Source organism: Centruroides sculpturatus, unplaced genomic scaffold, assembly GCF_000671375.1.
Source record: "Centruroides sculpturatus isolate CEXI.00-Female unplaced genomic scaffold, Cexi_2.0 scaffold1481, whole genome shotgun sequence".
NCBI classification, from domain to species: Eukaryota; Metazoa; Arthropoda; class Arachnida; order Scorpiones; family Buthidae; genus Centruroides; species Centruroides sculpturatus.
In genome coordinates, this window is record NW_019385724.1 from 175,053 (window position 1) to 189,605 (window position 14,553).

The window sequence follows — 14,553 nt, forward strand, 5'->3', positions numbered from 1 at the left end:
AAAACGTAATGGTTTTATTTTTCTAAGAAAGCACTTTACATAAATGGTCATCGCTATTTAATTCTGTTTCGGTAAGAACAATGTACAACAATTTTATATAAAAAATTTTTTTCTTGTGAAGACGAATGATGGTAAATGTCGTCTTCGCTCGATCTTGTTCTTTTAAATTTGTACAATTTTATCCTTTTGTTAATTGACATTTCTCTCGAGCGTCTTTAATGACCTGTGGCTGAACAATTTTCTCTGGAACTTTTACTACCAAAATGTTTTCATTCAGTTTGATATGATGTTTCTCACTCTCGGAATCCCAAGATTCATCGTGGCTTCCCACCAATAAGACGTAGCTGTTATCTGAAAACAATTGTAATTAACAATGTAGTAACATTGAATTTAAACATGAATCTAATCTACCATTATTCAAATTTGTAAATTGTACAAATTTGGATAATGGTAGATTCGATAATGGTAACGAAAAGACTTGAGATTAATTTTATTAAAAAATAAACGTGTTATTTGGCATAGTTGGTATTGTCGTATAAAATGTAGTCAAATCAGTGGTGCAATCAGGGAGGGGCAAAGAGGCACGTACCCTCTAAAGAAAATTTAAAAAAAAGTAGCACATGCTTATTTACTTGTTTATAATGCTTAATAAAAATATTTTAAATATAATTTTATAGCTGGGAAAATTTTTGCTAGGTTTATTTTTTTATTTGAAGTTTCAAATGAGTCAGTGGCACAACTAGAGAGTTTGCATGCTGGCGAGTAAACACGCCCACTGTAATTGAGCCATTATATTTGCAGTAGAAAACAATAATCAGCAGTAATCGTCAGTAAGCCGCATGTATGTTATGCATCAATAATACTGGCAAAACTATTACTGATGCATTGATGTGATTTATTCGCGATGACTGCTGATTGTTGTTGTTTTCTACTGCAAATGTAATGGCGCAATTATTAGCTACTCGCCATAGTAAAAACTCCCGAACGAGACAGCGAGTGCCAATTACACTGGTTTAGTAAATTCGCTTTCAATGTTTTACTAAAAAGTAATAAAATATAATATTTTTAAAACTATATAATATGAAATTTTGTCAAGTAATTCTAACTTTAGAATCTAAAGAGAGAAATTTTTGTATAAAAAATGACAATTAGATTGTAATACTTTTTATTCCATCACTTCTAGAAGTCGTTTCTCAACATACAAGCAACAGCTAATTTTCCCGCACGAATTACTTTAGCTAGTATGCGATTTATTAATATATCTTTCATTGATACATGATGCACATTAATCGATGCGCATGATTATACAGAGCTAGTTTACTAGTCAGACACTAAATTCGCGAGAGAGTAGCGACAAAAGTAAATCTCATTTCAACTTTACTCCATCGTATAAATCCTCAAACGAATTTACTAGCCGAACTAATTACATTGAGCGAATTTAGCGAGTAAATTCGTCAGCGGGTGGCTTCTAAACTCACCCGATGTAATTGAGCCTCAAAAGGCTCAATTACATCGGGTGAGTTTAGAACATCGTGCTACTAAACACACCGTGGCATCGGGTGAGTTTAGAACATCGTGGCTACTAAACTCACTCAATTACATTGGGTGAGTTTAGTAGCCACATCGTCGTAACTGATTGTAAGATTTCGAACAAGTAAAAGTGGATTTAAAAATACATCTTAGTATTATGGAAATACGGTATTAAATGTTTCATGTTATACTTTACAAGAATTTAACTATTAAATAATAAAAACAGGAACATATTTTCTGCTTCTAACACAATAAAGTGCTATAAATTAAGATACTTGGCGGTTTTTCTCATCTTTATTTAGTTGAGATGAGTGAAAAAATTACACGTTTCGAGCTCATAAGCCCTCCTCAGCCAACTAAAACATTTAAAAAGATATACAACAAATTTATAGAAAAAATACACAAGTTTTGTAGAATTTGTAAAATTATCATGATCTAAAGCATACCTGCACATACAAGTTTTATAAATTAAAGTAACATCAGCTTATTCTTAACATTTCCAGCCAACTAAAATATTAAAAAGGTATACAATACATATATAGATAAAATTTATAAGTTTTGTAGATTTTATAAAATTATCGTGATATAAAGCATACCTGTGCATACAAGTTTTATAAATTAAAGTGACATCAGCTTATTCTTAACATTTCAAGCCAACTAAAATATTAAAAGAGTATACAATACATATATGTATATAAATTTATACACAAGTTTTGTAGAATTTATAAAATTATCTTGATCTAAAACATACCTTGGATACAACTATTACTAATGTGGTACACAATTGATTATACTTTCCACTCATAAATCAGTTTTGTAAAATCCTTACTTCGTTTGATACTCATCCACAATATAATATGATTTTGCATATCTGACACCTATTGCAGTTTTACAGTTTTACGGTTGTATATGATTATTAATTTGTTTAACATTTTAATATTTAATATTATAAATTATTACATGGACCACAATAATAATACAATATCTTAAAGTTGGTAAACATGATTATCAATTAATATAAATTTACATATTATCTGAAACTTATTACAATTTTACAGTTGTATACTATTTTAAATTTATTTAAGAGTTCAATATTTATTATTATAAATTAGCACAGTGATTACAATAATAACACATTTTTGAAGCTGGTAAATTAAGATAAAATTTTTAACTAATTTTCGCTTATGGAGATGCTAGGATTTTTATTTTTGATTATTTCTATACTTTCTTTAAATTTTCTTTTATATGTATTTTTTTTTTCTTTGTGTAGAATACCTATATTATTTTTTTTATCAATATTACAATTATTTAAAACGCAGTGTTCGTGAAAGGCAGGATTTAGTCTTCGATATTTCAAATCGGCTATATGTTCTTTCAACCTTACTTTAACTTTACATTTAGTTTCACCTATATAAAATTTAGTATTTTCACATGTGCATGGTATTTTATAAACTACGGTTTTGGTTTTTTCTTTTTTTGGTATATTTGTTTTTCTAACTTGTTTTGCACTTAATCTAGAGAGTAGCTTATCATATGTCGGTACTAGTTTTACATTAATTGCAAGCAATAGATCTTAAACAAACAGACATTAAATCAATTCGGTTCCCATACATAAAAGGCTTATACGAGGAAGTTAATAAAGAAGTGAAAAAAATTAATGCAAAACTAGTATATTACGAATTACTTTTTAAGAATAAATCACAGAAGAAATGAACTTAGAGATTTTGAAAAGCAGTATGAAAGTATAAATATTACAGAAATTAACAGACTACTAATCAGAAGCTTACAACAACTTGAAAAAGATAGAAAGCTAGAAAAACACTTACGTTAAAAACAGGAAGAAACGTAGATAATTTAAGACAAATTAATATCATCTAAATTCAGCAGTAGAATATGTTCAACTATGTAAAATAACGAGGAAACACACAATAGAATATATAAGATATTTTAGTTAAATGATCTGGTAACGAAACAAATTTTAAATAGCAAAATTTTCGACTATCTAAACGAAAATCCTGTATTCGAAAGAAAGTGTATTTTGCTCTAAATAAACAAAATGTAACTACCAGGAACACCATAGAAGTAATTCACTTTGTTGAAATATTCTATTATATGCTTTAAAAATATGACGATAATAACACCAAAAGCAAAAGATGAGTAATGAATGAAGAATAGACGAAAAAAAACAACTTAATTCCTATAAGAAAGGATGAAGTGTCATAAAATGCATAACAAAGAAGAAATTTAAAGAAGACAGAATCTAACTTGATCATATAAAAAACGTTGATTAACGATTTCGCTAGTATTTCAGAAACCAGTCTTCTCATTGAATGCAGAAAGACATACCAGAAGACTAGAAGAATGCAATAATGAATTTACTTTGCAAAAAATCCTGCAACGAATTGCTTAACTTTCACGGTAACATTTGGTAACGCCATCTGTTATCATGCTTTATTTTTTTTAAATTCTATATTTTTAACTATTATAAAATGGCAAATATCTGACGTAGGATTTTATAAAAAATTGTAAGTGTGAATAAAGAGTAAAGTCGTCATTAAGTACGACCATACTGGAGATGCACACGGCCCTCTTTTTCTCCTTAGCTCAATGAACGTTACGTATCAAAATTTACATCGTTAGAACACCCTAGAACGCAAACCTCTGTATAAAATTTCAGAAATTTTGAAAGAAAATCAAAAAAACTATTAAACTTCAAACAGGATAAACAAAATCGTGGCACAAATACTAAGATCCATCATATACAAGATAATATCCAAATTTGTTCCCATTTCTCGACTTATCGAAAGTCCCTTAGTGAAAAATATACAAATCTTATAGAGTAATTTTTGACAGATGACCATACTTTCCTTCTGTTATATAACAGAATAGTAAAAGTTAAAACGAAAACAATCTGAAAAATAACTTTTGTTTTTATTAGTTCTACTTTTCTTACCAACTTACAATTTAATACTTAATATGTAAATTTACTTACTTACCTACTGAAGGTGATCCAAATAAAGAAATCATTGTATGATAAAACACACAATTATTCAATATAAAAAATTTTACTGCACAAATCCATTTCGTGTTTTCGTTAATGTTGACATTCATAAATTCCTTCATAGACGTATTGAGAGAGACCAAAAAGAATTTATTTAAAATTTTCACTAAAAATACAAAATTACTTTATTAATTAGAAGATATAACGTGATATAAGACATCAACTCAAACATATTCAAATTTGAATTTATTAAAATTAAAAATTTGTTTAACGTAAAAGAAATAAATATTACTTCAATTGTATAGTGTGCATATTTTAACTTTGAAAAAAGTGAATAAGTGAAATTACAACAAAAATTATATCATGTATTGTTTACTATTATATCACTAAGAAGAAATGTCTTCTGTTTTGATGTACGTATTTAAGCTTTTTGTTTATTGAAGAAAAATCCATAATATTCTCCTGATTATAAGTCATAGCTCGCGATATTACGAGACTCAACTATACCTAATACAGTGGTGTGNTATATATATATATATATTGTATACTCTTTTAATATTTTAGTTGGCTTGAAATGTTAAGAATAAGCTGATGTCACTTTAATTTATAAAACTTGTATGCACAGGTATGCTTTATATCACGATAATTTTATAAAATCTACAAAACTTAGTATAAATTTATATATATGTATTGTATACTCTTTTAATATTTTAGTTGGCTGGAAATGTTAAGAATAAGCTGATGTTACTTTAATTTATAAAACTTGTATGCACAGGTATGCTTTAGATCACGATAATTTTACAAATTCTATAAAACGTGTATTTTTTCTATATATGTGTTGGATATCTTTTTTAATATTTTAGTTGGCTGAGGAGGGGCTTATGAGCCCGAAACGTGTAATTTTTTCACACGTCTCAACTAAATAAAGATGAGAAAAACCGCCAAGTGTCTTAATTTATAGCACTTTATTGTGTTAGAAGCAGAAACAAATTTCAAAGCACGGTTTCACATAATTAGAAGAACGTAAATTTGTTTTTCTAACGCTTAATGCCATCTCAAAGAATATGTAACTGACCTCAATTTCGTCCATTACTGGAAAGCCTGATCCGCAATGGAATCAATCAGTATGATTGAGGGGTAAGATCGATGCCTCATCTCAAATTACTCGCGAAAAGTCTGAAGACCCGAATCGAATCCGGATCCCAAACAGTGTATGCGGAGAATTATTGTTCGTTCAAAAATAATAATTGAAAATGAAGTACGCAATAAGAATAACTGACATCAGATCGCTATAAAAATTACTCGGGATAGTTTTAAAACAAGTCTATTATTTTGCACTTTATTGATTCTTCTGAATTCAGGAAATGTGTTTTGGTTAAGATTAATAGGAGACGGATATAACAAAAGAACTTACTAATGAGAGACAAGCAATGACAATTAGGATGCATCGTGTAATCCGCGAAGGCTTTCATATTCTGTGGTCGTCCCAGGTAAGGACTAAGATTATGCATAATTTTCATTTTCCCCATTGAAATATCTCTCACAGTTACTCTCAAGGCTGTAATAATAAAATATATCTTTAACAAATCTTATGAGATACAAAAGTATTAAAATACTACTCACCAAAAGCAGAATTACAATAGAGTGTTCCGAAATTCGTCGGAAATTTGTCAAGGCATAAAGGACATAAACCAGAAGGAAGTTCTAAAAATAGTGTATTTAAATAGAATGGTATAAAATTAATGCAATATAAAACAGGAATTAAATAAGCTTACCTGATGGCGGAGGTGGATTAACTGTTACTGGTATATTTTCCTCTAATCTGTCAGGAAAATCTAGTTCGTGATTGACCTCAACGAAATCTTTATACAAATCTTTGTTTTCTATTTTTTCAGAGTTGAGATCCGGTTCAATTCTGTTGGGTTTCGTGGTGGTGGATACGGGATTCACATTACTAATAAATTCGACTTCTAATTGTTGATCGTCCGAATTAGTATCCGTGGTATTCCCCAATAATGATAATTCCATTTCTGGAAGATTTGTGGGACAACTCGATTCTATCGTGTAGTTAGTAGTAACAAATAACTCTGCAAGAAACAAAACTACAATCATGAATCGGAAGCAAGATTAATCAAGAAATAACAATATTTCATAAATTTATACGTAATCAACGTATTCAACAAGGATATTTTTCGCTTGCTGAAAGGCTCATTCAGTGTAATTTAACTTGCAAGTTAATTATAAAATACTAGATGATCTGACCCTGATCACCTTCATAACATATATATACACAAATTAAACAATATTTTAAAAATCTAATAAAGAAAAATCAATATTAATATAGAATGAAAAGGCTGTTGTTATTTTTTAAATTCTCTACCCTATGTCCACTAAGACATTTAAGGATTATCGTGAGTTCTGTCAGATCCACAATAGGATTGCCGTGTGATAAGAGACGAGGCCGACGTATCCGTGACAGACCACCCCGAAAAATTCTAGGATTTTTTGATTGCTCGGATTCGAATCCGGATCTTCAAAATGGTAATATGGTACCTTAACTGCTTCAGGTATTCGGTCAATCAGACTCCAATGTCTTTATTTTATAGATATTATAATCGAAACTTTTCAAAGATTTCTGAAATATTTTTAGTTAATTCGAGAGTAAAATTAAGAGGAAACGAAATTTCTGAAGAAAATAAATATAATTTCAAAACTCTTGCTTCTTTCATTTGATTTCAGAGATTCTTGAAGTTCTTTCATTCTCTCCTTTACAGTATTTAAAATAATACGTTTCATAATTTTACGACAAATAACAAATCAATTAAATCTTGTAAATATATAAATGAATTTGTAACAATTACACCACTTTATTGTCTAATGCCAAATTTAAACTAGTAATTAACGTTAAAGACCCAAAATAAATATTGATCTTAATCAATGTATTTCTTATTTTAAAAAGTCTTTTTTAAAATTACTAGAGAATTACTTGAAGTTAGATGAAAGAATTTCCATAATTGATATATTTAAGAAAGATTAAAACGCAATGGCTAAGTATGATAAACAAAATTCTCGTTCATTGAACCATATCATAAACGATATGAAATATCGTTTATGATAATGGTTGATAGTGATTTTGAACTTTGTAACTAAGCATAATTAACGAAGAAATATCTTCAAAATATCAAAAATAATGAATATTCCAAGCAATTTTCATAATAAATATTTCGATCAGATCTGGTCATTCCCGATGAAATGCCTAACTTTAATCTTCTTAAGCATATTTGGGGTGCTTTTGAGGATGATGATAATTCTTAATCATTTTCCAAAACTTTTCAAACGTTATAAATTTTTATCAAGAGAATGTCTGGAATGTTATTTACATTGTTAAATACATTCCACTATACTCATTTCTTTGTATTGTATAAGAATTTTTAAAAATAGTTTTCTTCTCGAATGTACAAAAATTAAAATGTAATTAGTGTAATTTATTTTCTTTTTTTATACATTATACTTTGAACGCAAAGAGACAAAATATATGCTAAAATGCTCAAATCATATTAGATTCTATAAATAAAAAAATATTTTATACCACAATTTACTATTAAAATATTAATTTTTTAAAATTTATAACATTAATAATTCAATGTATAATAGTAAATATAATACTATTGAGATGAATATTAATTATAGAATCGAAAATAGTAAGATTACAGTAAGATAAGATAGAAAGAAGCTCAAGAATATATGTAGGATGTTTACAACTGTTTATATCTTTACATTTAAATTTTGTGTGTTAAGTGTATTTCGTATTTATTTTTGGAAATTAATTAAATAATATAAACGATAGATAAATCAAACTATAATTTTAATACAGAAACAGTAACAGTGTTTCAAATATTTACGTGACTTACCTTGTTCGTAATAATCATACAATTTTGCGACTGCAGGCATTAAATCTTCCACTTCGAATTCTTGAACTACGGTGAAGTGAAAGCATTTTTGCTCGTTTGTTAACTATATATATAAAAAAAACAAAGTTTAATTTAATCAATTTTATAGAAAATTTAATATAAAAATTGTATATATATGTGGCTTTATAAGTAATTTGTTAAGAATTTATGATAGTGTTTTAAATTGAAAAACAAAATTCGATTATTATTTCCAACTTCAATTGAATTTATTATCAGCTAATGGCAATAATTTATTACAAATGTAATAACTTTGAATATTTAGTTTTTAAATTATTTAAAAATACAATGTACAGAAGATTAATTAAGTTTCGAATTAAAGCAGATTAATTTTTATACTGTAGTTTATATTGGAAATAAGGGGTAGAAGCAAACAAGAGAAACCCCAAGGTCTTCGCTCTTGTTTGCTTCGACCCATTTAATAAAATTGTCGATTCTCGGTGCTGCCGTTCCCATTCCCCCGTGATAGAAAAAGTGTCGTGATGATTTTAAGTGTTTCATGTATTTATGTATAGGCCTAAATAAAGAGTAGATATATTCGTAGGCTCTTCCATGATGTGATTTTAACAATTGGCAAAATTAATAAAATTTTTCTGAAACAAATTTGAATTTTTTATGTTCATGAATCATATTTTTATCTTTAAGTCTATCACAGTTATTTAAATATTTACAAATAACAGAAAAATTATAACATCTATTAATTTCAATCTATAAACAAAAATAAATTAAATTATTCATTTATCTAACTGATTGTAACTGGATTCGTCCTATTTGTAGTTCTTTTTACTTTCTACTTCCTATTGCTAGTTTTCGATGATAATTTTAAATAATATTCCTGTTCGAGAGCTCATCTACAAAGACTGCAGTTCTGAAGCCCTTATAGGCGAGATCCTAGAGTGAAATATTGGGAAAAAAATTAAAAATTCCCCAACATTTCTGAATAAAAAGTTTTTTAGATGATATGTATCATTATTTAAAAAACTAAATCATATCATTTTAAATTCAAATTTTTTAATGGATTCTCGACATTAAACATGAAAGTGAATAAGAAAACTTACTCAGATGTGGCACCCCCGATTAATTACATAATAATCCTAGCCCAAAGCCTTAAGAAAAAACTATCGGTGGTGGTTCATGGACTATTTTTGATATTTTTAAATTTTGTTACGTTTATTTTATATCTTTCAATACCACTAAATTTTAGTAAACTATTTTGTTAATGCCAATATTTAGCGTTTAGTCTGAGACGTTGCAGAAAATGCATAACAGAAAAGGCGATTTTGTTGTTATATGGCATAAAAAATAAGCAATAATAATTTGAAAAAATTAAAATTGGTTATTATCATGATTGGATAAAAGAATTTTAATTTTTCCGATCAATTAGATATTTATATCTATGATTATTATGTCCAATTCAGGTCCTACATCCTGTTAAAGCTTTGGCATATTTTGTAACTAAAGAACGGGTAAGTTTTTGCTAAGTACAGTATATTGTGTAATTTTGGAAAAAGAACAAATATCATTTTCAAACAGTACAGTATATGACAAATTTATTCATTATGTCGTTATTAGACGTGGATAACCAACACATTTTTTCATTTATTATATTTAATTTATTCAATTGAATCAATTGAAACGGGTTATGTCATTGGCTTGCTTATCCAGCTGCTTTAATACCAGGAAACGAGCCTATAAAATATATTACAGATAATTTTTATAATATTAGTTTATCTTCACATTCAAATTAGAATCGAATTTATTTTTACTTTTAAATATTCAACATTTGGATATTTTTTATTGCACATTTTTTATATGTAAGCCTATACTTTACCTTATATAATCATTTGAACGAATTGGTGTCATTTTTTTACAACAGAAATTCATTTAAACAGAATAATTTAAATTAATTTGAATAATTTAAGAATTTTTTTTCTTTTAATTTGTATAATTGTTCACGTGTCATGTAGTCTTAATTGTTTAATTGTGTAAGGAAATTTTAAAAAGTCATATGGCTTTTCTGATCTTATTATTGGAATATTAGCATTTTTAATAGTTAAAAAATTCAGTTAAAATCTTATGACTTATACGGCTTACTTCAGAAAAGTAAAATACTATCACGTCCGCGTTGACTTCGTGGCGTTTCAAGAAAAGATCGGTTCTTTGATGAAGCTGAAAATTTTAGTTTAATAAAAAAAATAATAATAATTTAAGTAAGATTGTTTTTGTATAAGTTATTATAAATTTACATAAATTTGTTTTCAATAAATACAAAAGATATATTGAAAGTATTTGTCCTATTAATATTAGCAACTATCAAACTATAGGCAAATATTTATTACAATAGACACGCTTCTAACTATAAAATACGTAATAATTTACGTGGAATATTAAGAAGAATGAAAATTAGGTAAGAATTATAATATCTAAGAATTAATTTTTGTGAGAATATTTATTTATTAGTTTGTGTGTTTAAAGTAATACTTTCAAATTTTAAATATTAAATTAAATTGGAAGAAACTTGATCTATGTGTTAAAGACTGTATGAAATATTGTTGTACTTTAAAGATAAAAAAAATCGATGCAATTACCGAATGCAAACTCCATTCATCTGGAATATAACCAGATACCATTTTAAGTTCGATCACAGCCATATTAGAAGTTTTGTCTTGAATTTTATATCTAAAGTTTAATAAAAGAAATTACATAAATTTCTATTTAATTAAATCTTATAGGAGAAATAGACTGTCAATACCTGATACAAACTTTAATATTCGGTTTATTGCAAGTAGAACTTCCTAATCTAGTCGAAGTGACGCTTAAATGAAATGCCTCGCTTCCTGGAATGTTTTTAGTATTATAATACATCTCGGTCTGGAAAGTAAAACGAACAGTGATAAGAAAATTTATTAAATAGTTTCTACGGCAGTAATCACTTGATAAATAATTAAATTAATTAATTCATATCTAGTAATTATTTGACAATATAAGGTTACTTACAAATAAAGGTTTTTACACAATTATCTTAAATTACAATATTTAATGAACAGTTTTGTATTCTAGTATAATAATAAACTGTAAAATTATTAAGTTCTTTCAATTAATAAATTGTCAAGTTACACAAGTTCATTTTAATCTTGATGCGGTTATACCTGAATCATAGCACAACCGTCTCCAGTCGCTTCAATGTCCATACTACTAGGGAGGATGGGCAACTTATTCTTTTGAACAATCAGTTGATTTATTTTATTCAGGATGAAATTGTACTCGAAACCTTTTCCTTCGACAATTAAAGTGATATCCAGATTTGTCTGATTTGTTAACTTTCCGTATTTAGCCAAAGCTTGAAGAGCTATTACCGTATCCTGGAAGCAAAAAGAGCCAAAGTTAAATGGCGAATATAAACTGTATGCAATGCATCCTTATAAACCATTCGATACGTACTTGAGTCGAGACGAAACCTCCTCTAGAATTTCTGGATTGGATAATCCATCTTAAAACCGAAGACGCTTCCGCGATGCGTTTATTACCACCTATTTGCAAATACGTTAAAATTGCATATCCAGCAATCTCCACATTTAGCGATTGTTGTCCTTGGTCCCAATAAACCATGTTTTCTAAAGAAAAATTCAGTATCTGTTTTATATATTTAGGAAATAAAAAATTATTTATAATTTAGATTATTTCTTAGATTTATACATTCATTACACGCATAAATTTTATCTAAATACTGTTATGTATACTGTACAGTACATATTATAGTCAAACCTCGGTGTAGCGGACGTAATTTCCGGTTCATATGTCATATGTGAAAATTAGCATGATGTTAATTTTAAAATAATTTTTATGTTTTCCCTCAAAATCCGAGTCATTGCTCTTAACTTAACGCTACAACGGGTTTCTTTCTTTAAATTTTTTATAATTTTCTCCGCCCTGTGGGCACTAGATCTCTTTTAGCAAGCCCATTACTGATTCGGCCAGGCCCACAATGGAGCGGCCGGGTGGTGAGAGACGGATCCGGACGGACCTCTCAAATTTTTTGCATTTTTCGACGTTTCAAGGACCCCTGAATCCAAAAAATGTAAAAATCTGGATGGGGTCATTTCTTAATGGATCGCTATACTTTTTCTCTGTTATATATAACAGAGCTGGGAAAGTAAAACAGATGAACGAACTCATTTGTCAATTCTTTAACACACGGATTCGGAAAACCTACTTATAGCGGACATACCTTGCCCGAATTAGTTTGTTAAATCAAGGCTTTACTATATCTGTATGATCTTGAACGCTCAATGCTATGCAGAGAAGCCTCGCACTGTTCTCTTCACTTATCTTGGCTAATATTCTATTGTAGTGTAAGATAAAGTATACACAGGATATCGAGAAGGGGAAAGCCAGGAATTTTTTCCCGAGCCTGAAGCAAACTTTGGGAACTTAGAGGTTTTTACCCCTATAAATTAGTGTTATTTTTACTAACAAAGATTAAAATTTAAGACTAATTTTTATTAATAAAGAAACATTTTACGTATTTTATCTTTCAAAAATGCGGCCCTTTGTGTACGAAACATCGTAAAACAAAAATAAACTTGTGTTTAGCAATCATGATCTTTGAAACAGCTATAAATTTTACTCTAATTTTACAATAAGTTCATCAATTTCTTATATTTTTCTTGTAATATTTGTCATGATAAACGCTAATCTAGAAATTCGTACCGTAACTGATGAAATGTTCTTCTCTAATAACCAAATAAGCCTATGTGTCATATTCTCAGAAAGTATGCCGTCTTTTCCGAAAAGACTTCGGTAATAGTGTAATCCTTCCGAAAATTTTTGAAATCTATCCAATAATTTGTATCCTATTTTGAAAAGTATGAACTATTTCTTGCAAAGTTTTCAATATTTTCTACAATCCTTCGCTTGTATAATTGGATTGTAAACCATACCGTTATCTTTCACAGACCCGAGATAGGATTTTCTTCCATGAGAAGGGTCCTCTCATTGAGGTGCATAGCGTTCAGACCTATGCCACATGCTGTATTTCTAATTTTCGTATGACTACAGTCTCAAGATTTTCTTTAATTGGTAACGTTTAACTTACAAGCAATATGTATTTCGGCTTGTTATCCTTTAGAACGATTTAGTTTTTATTAAAATATTTCCAAAATAATATTTAATATTTTTTGCAGAAAGTTGGTAAAGTATTTAGTTTATAAAGAAATTTGATAAACATAAAAAATCCATACTTACTATTATAAGTTGCTTTTTCTTTCAATTGTTGTAAATATTTCTCTGCCGATGAATGTTCTGCTAGGGCTGCTGCATAAGCAAATAATGCCAGAGAATAACTATTCGGATCCGGTTCTGCATCCATGCAAAACAAAGCATTAGTAACCGTAGAAGAAGATTTGTCTATTCCAGATTCGAGAAGAGCGATCAAAACATAAGCTGTTAAAGTAGAAAGAAATTGTTGATTTTCACCGACACCTCCCTGTAAAACATAAGAATTATATATAAATGGCTAATGTTAAATTTTCTCATACGAATACGGCTAAATATTTACTTTCATTTCTTGACGAAGCACTGAACCAATGGATGGAAAGCATCCATTCTCTAATTGTTTTTGTACAATCCATTGTGTGCTGAGTTTAAGATCTTCTTCGTCGATAAAAATAAAGCGACGAGCTTGAGCGAAAGATCTAACGACGAATGCCGTTAACCACATACTTCCGACTAAATCGTTGGAACCAAAGGCACTATACGATCCATCGGAATGCCTGTAATTCAGCTCTCTCTGATAACCTACGTCACGAAAGAAAACATTTGGGAATTACAATAATATGAGCAAAGTCTCTATTTATTAAAAAAGTCACCAATTTTCATATATTCCAATGCTTTAGACTTGACGTCTTCATTTAATCTGTTTGTTGCAGTAAGATAATCGAGAACGAATATATTTGGAGTGAATAATACCATATTCTGTTCTCCGCATCCCACGGGTAATTGTACTAATCTGCTTAAACCTTTCAAAGCTGAACCCATTAAATCTCCTATATCATA

General features: G+C 28.6%; 1 protein-coding gene across 1 annotated transcript; it reads right to left on the reverse strand.

The window, feature by feature from the left end:
- On the reverse strand, positions 1–14,544 carry LOC111641549 (alpha-2-macroglobulin-like). Its single transcript, XM_023387729.1, has 13 exons — positions 14,367–14,544; positions 14,057–14,295; positions 13,744–13,984; positions 11,941–12,113; positions 11,649–11,861; positions 11,252–11,370; positions 11,088–11,178; positions 10,594–10,668; positions 8,443–8,545; positions 6,307–6,618; positions 6,155–6,235; positions 5,946–6,089; positions 1–351 (listed from the first exon to the last, which is right to left on the reverse strand). The coding sequence occupies exons 1-13, from the start codon at positions 14,533–14,535 to the stop codon at positions 179–181; spliced, it is 2,133 nt and encodes a 710-aa protein (XP_023243497.1). The 5' UTR covers positions 14,536–14,544; the 3' UTR covers positions 1–178.
- Between the last annotated feature and the right edge of the window lie 9 nt (positions 14,545–14,553).

Bases quoted from the DNA above. Each gene is read 5' to 3' on its own strand.
- LOC111641549 (XM_023387729.1), bottom strand. From the start codon at position 14,535: ATGGGTTCAGCTTTGAAAGGTTTAAGCAGATTAGTACAATTACCCGTG. The intron at 6,236-6,306 runs GTAAGCTTATTT...CACTATTTTTAG, and splicing joins TAATCCACCTCCGCCATCAG to AACTTCCTTCTGGTTTATGT. The intron at 6,090-6,154 runs GTGAGTAGTATT...TTATTATTACAG, and splicing joins CTATTGTAATTCTGCTTTTG to CCTTGAGAGTAACTGTGAGA.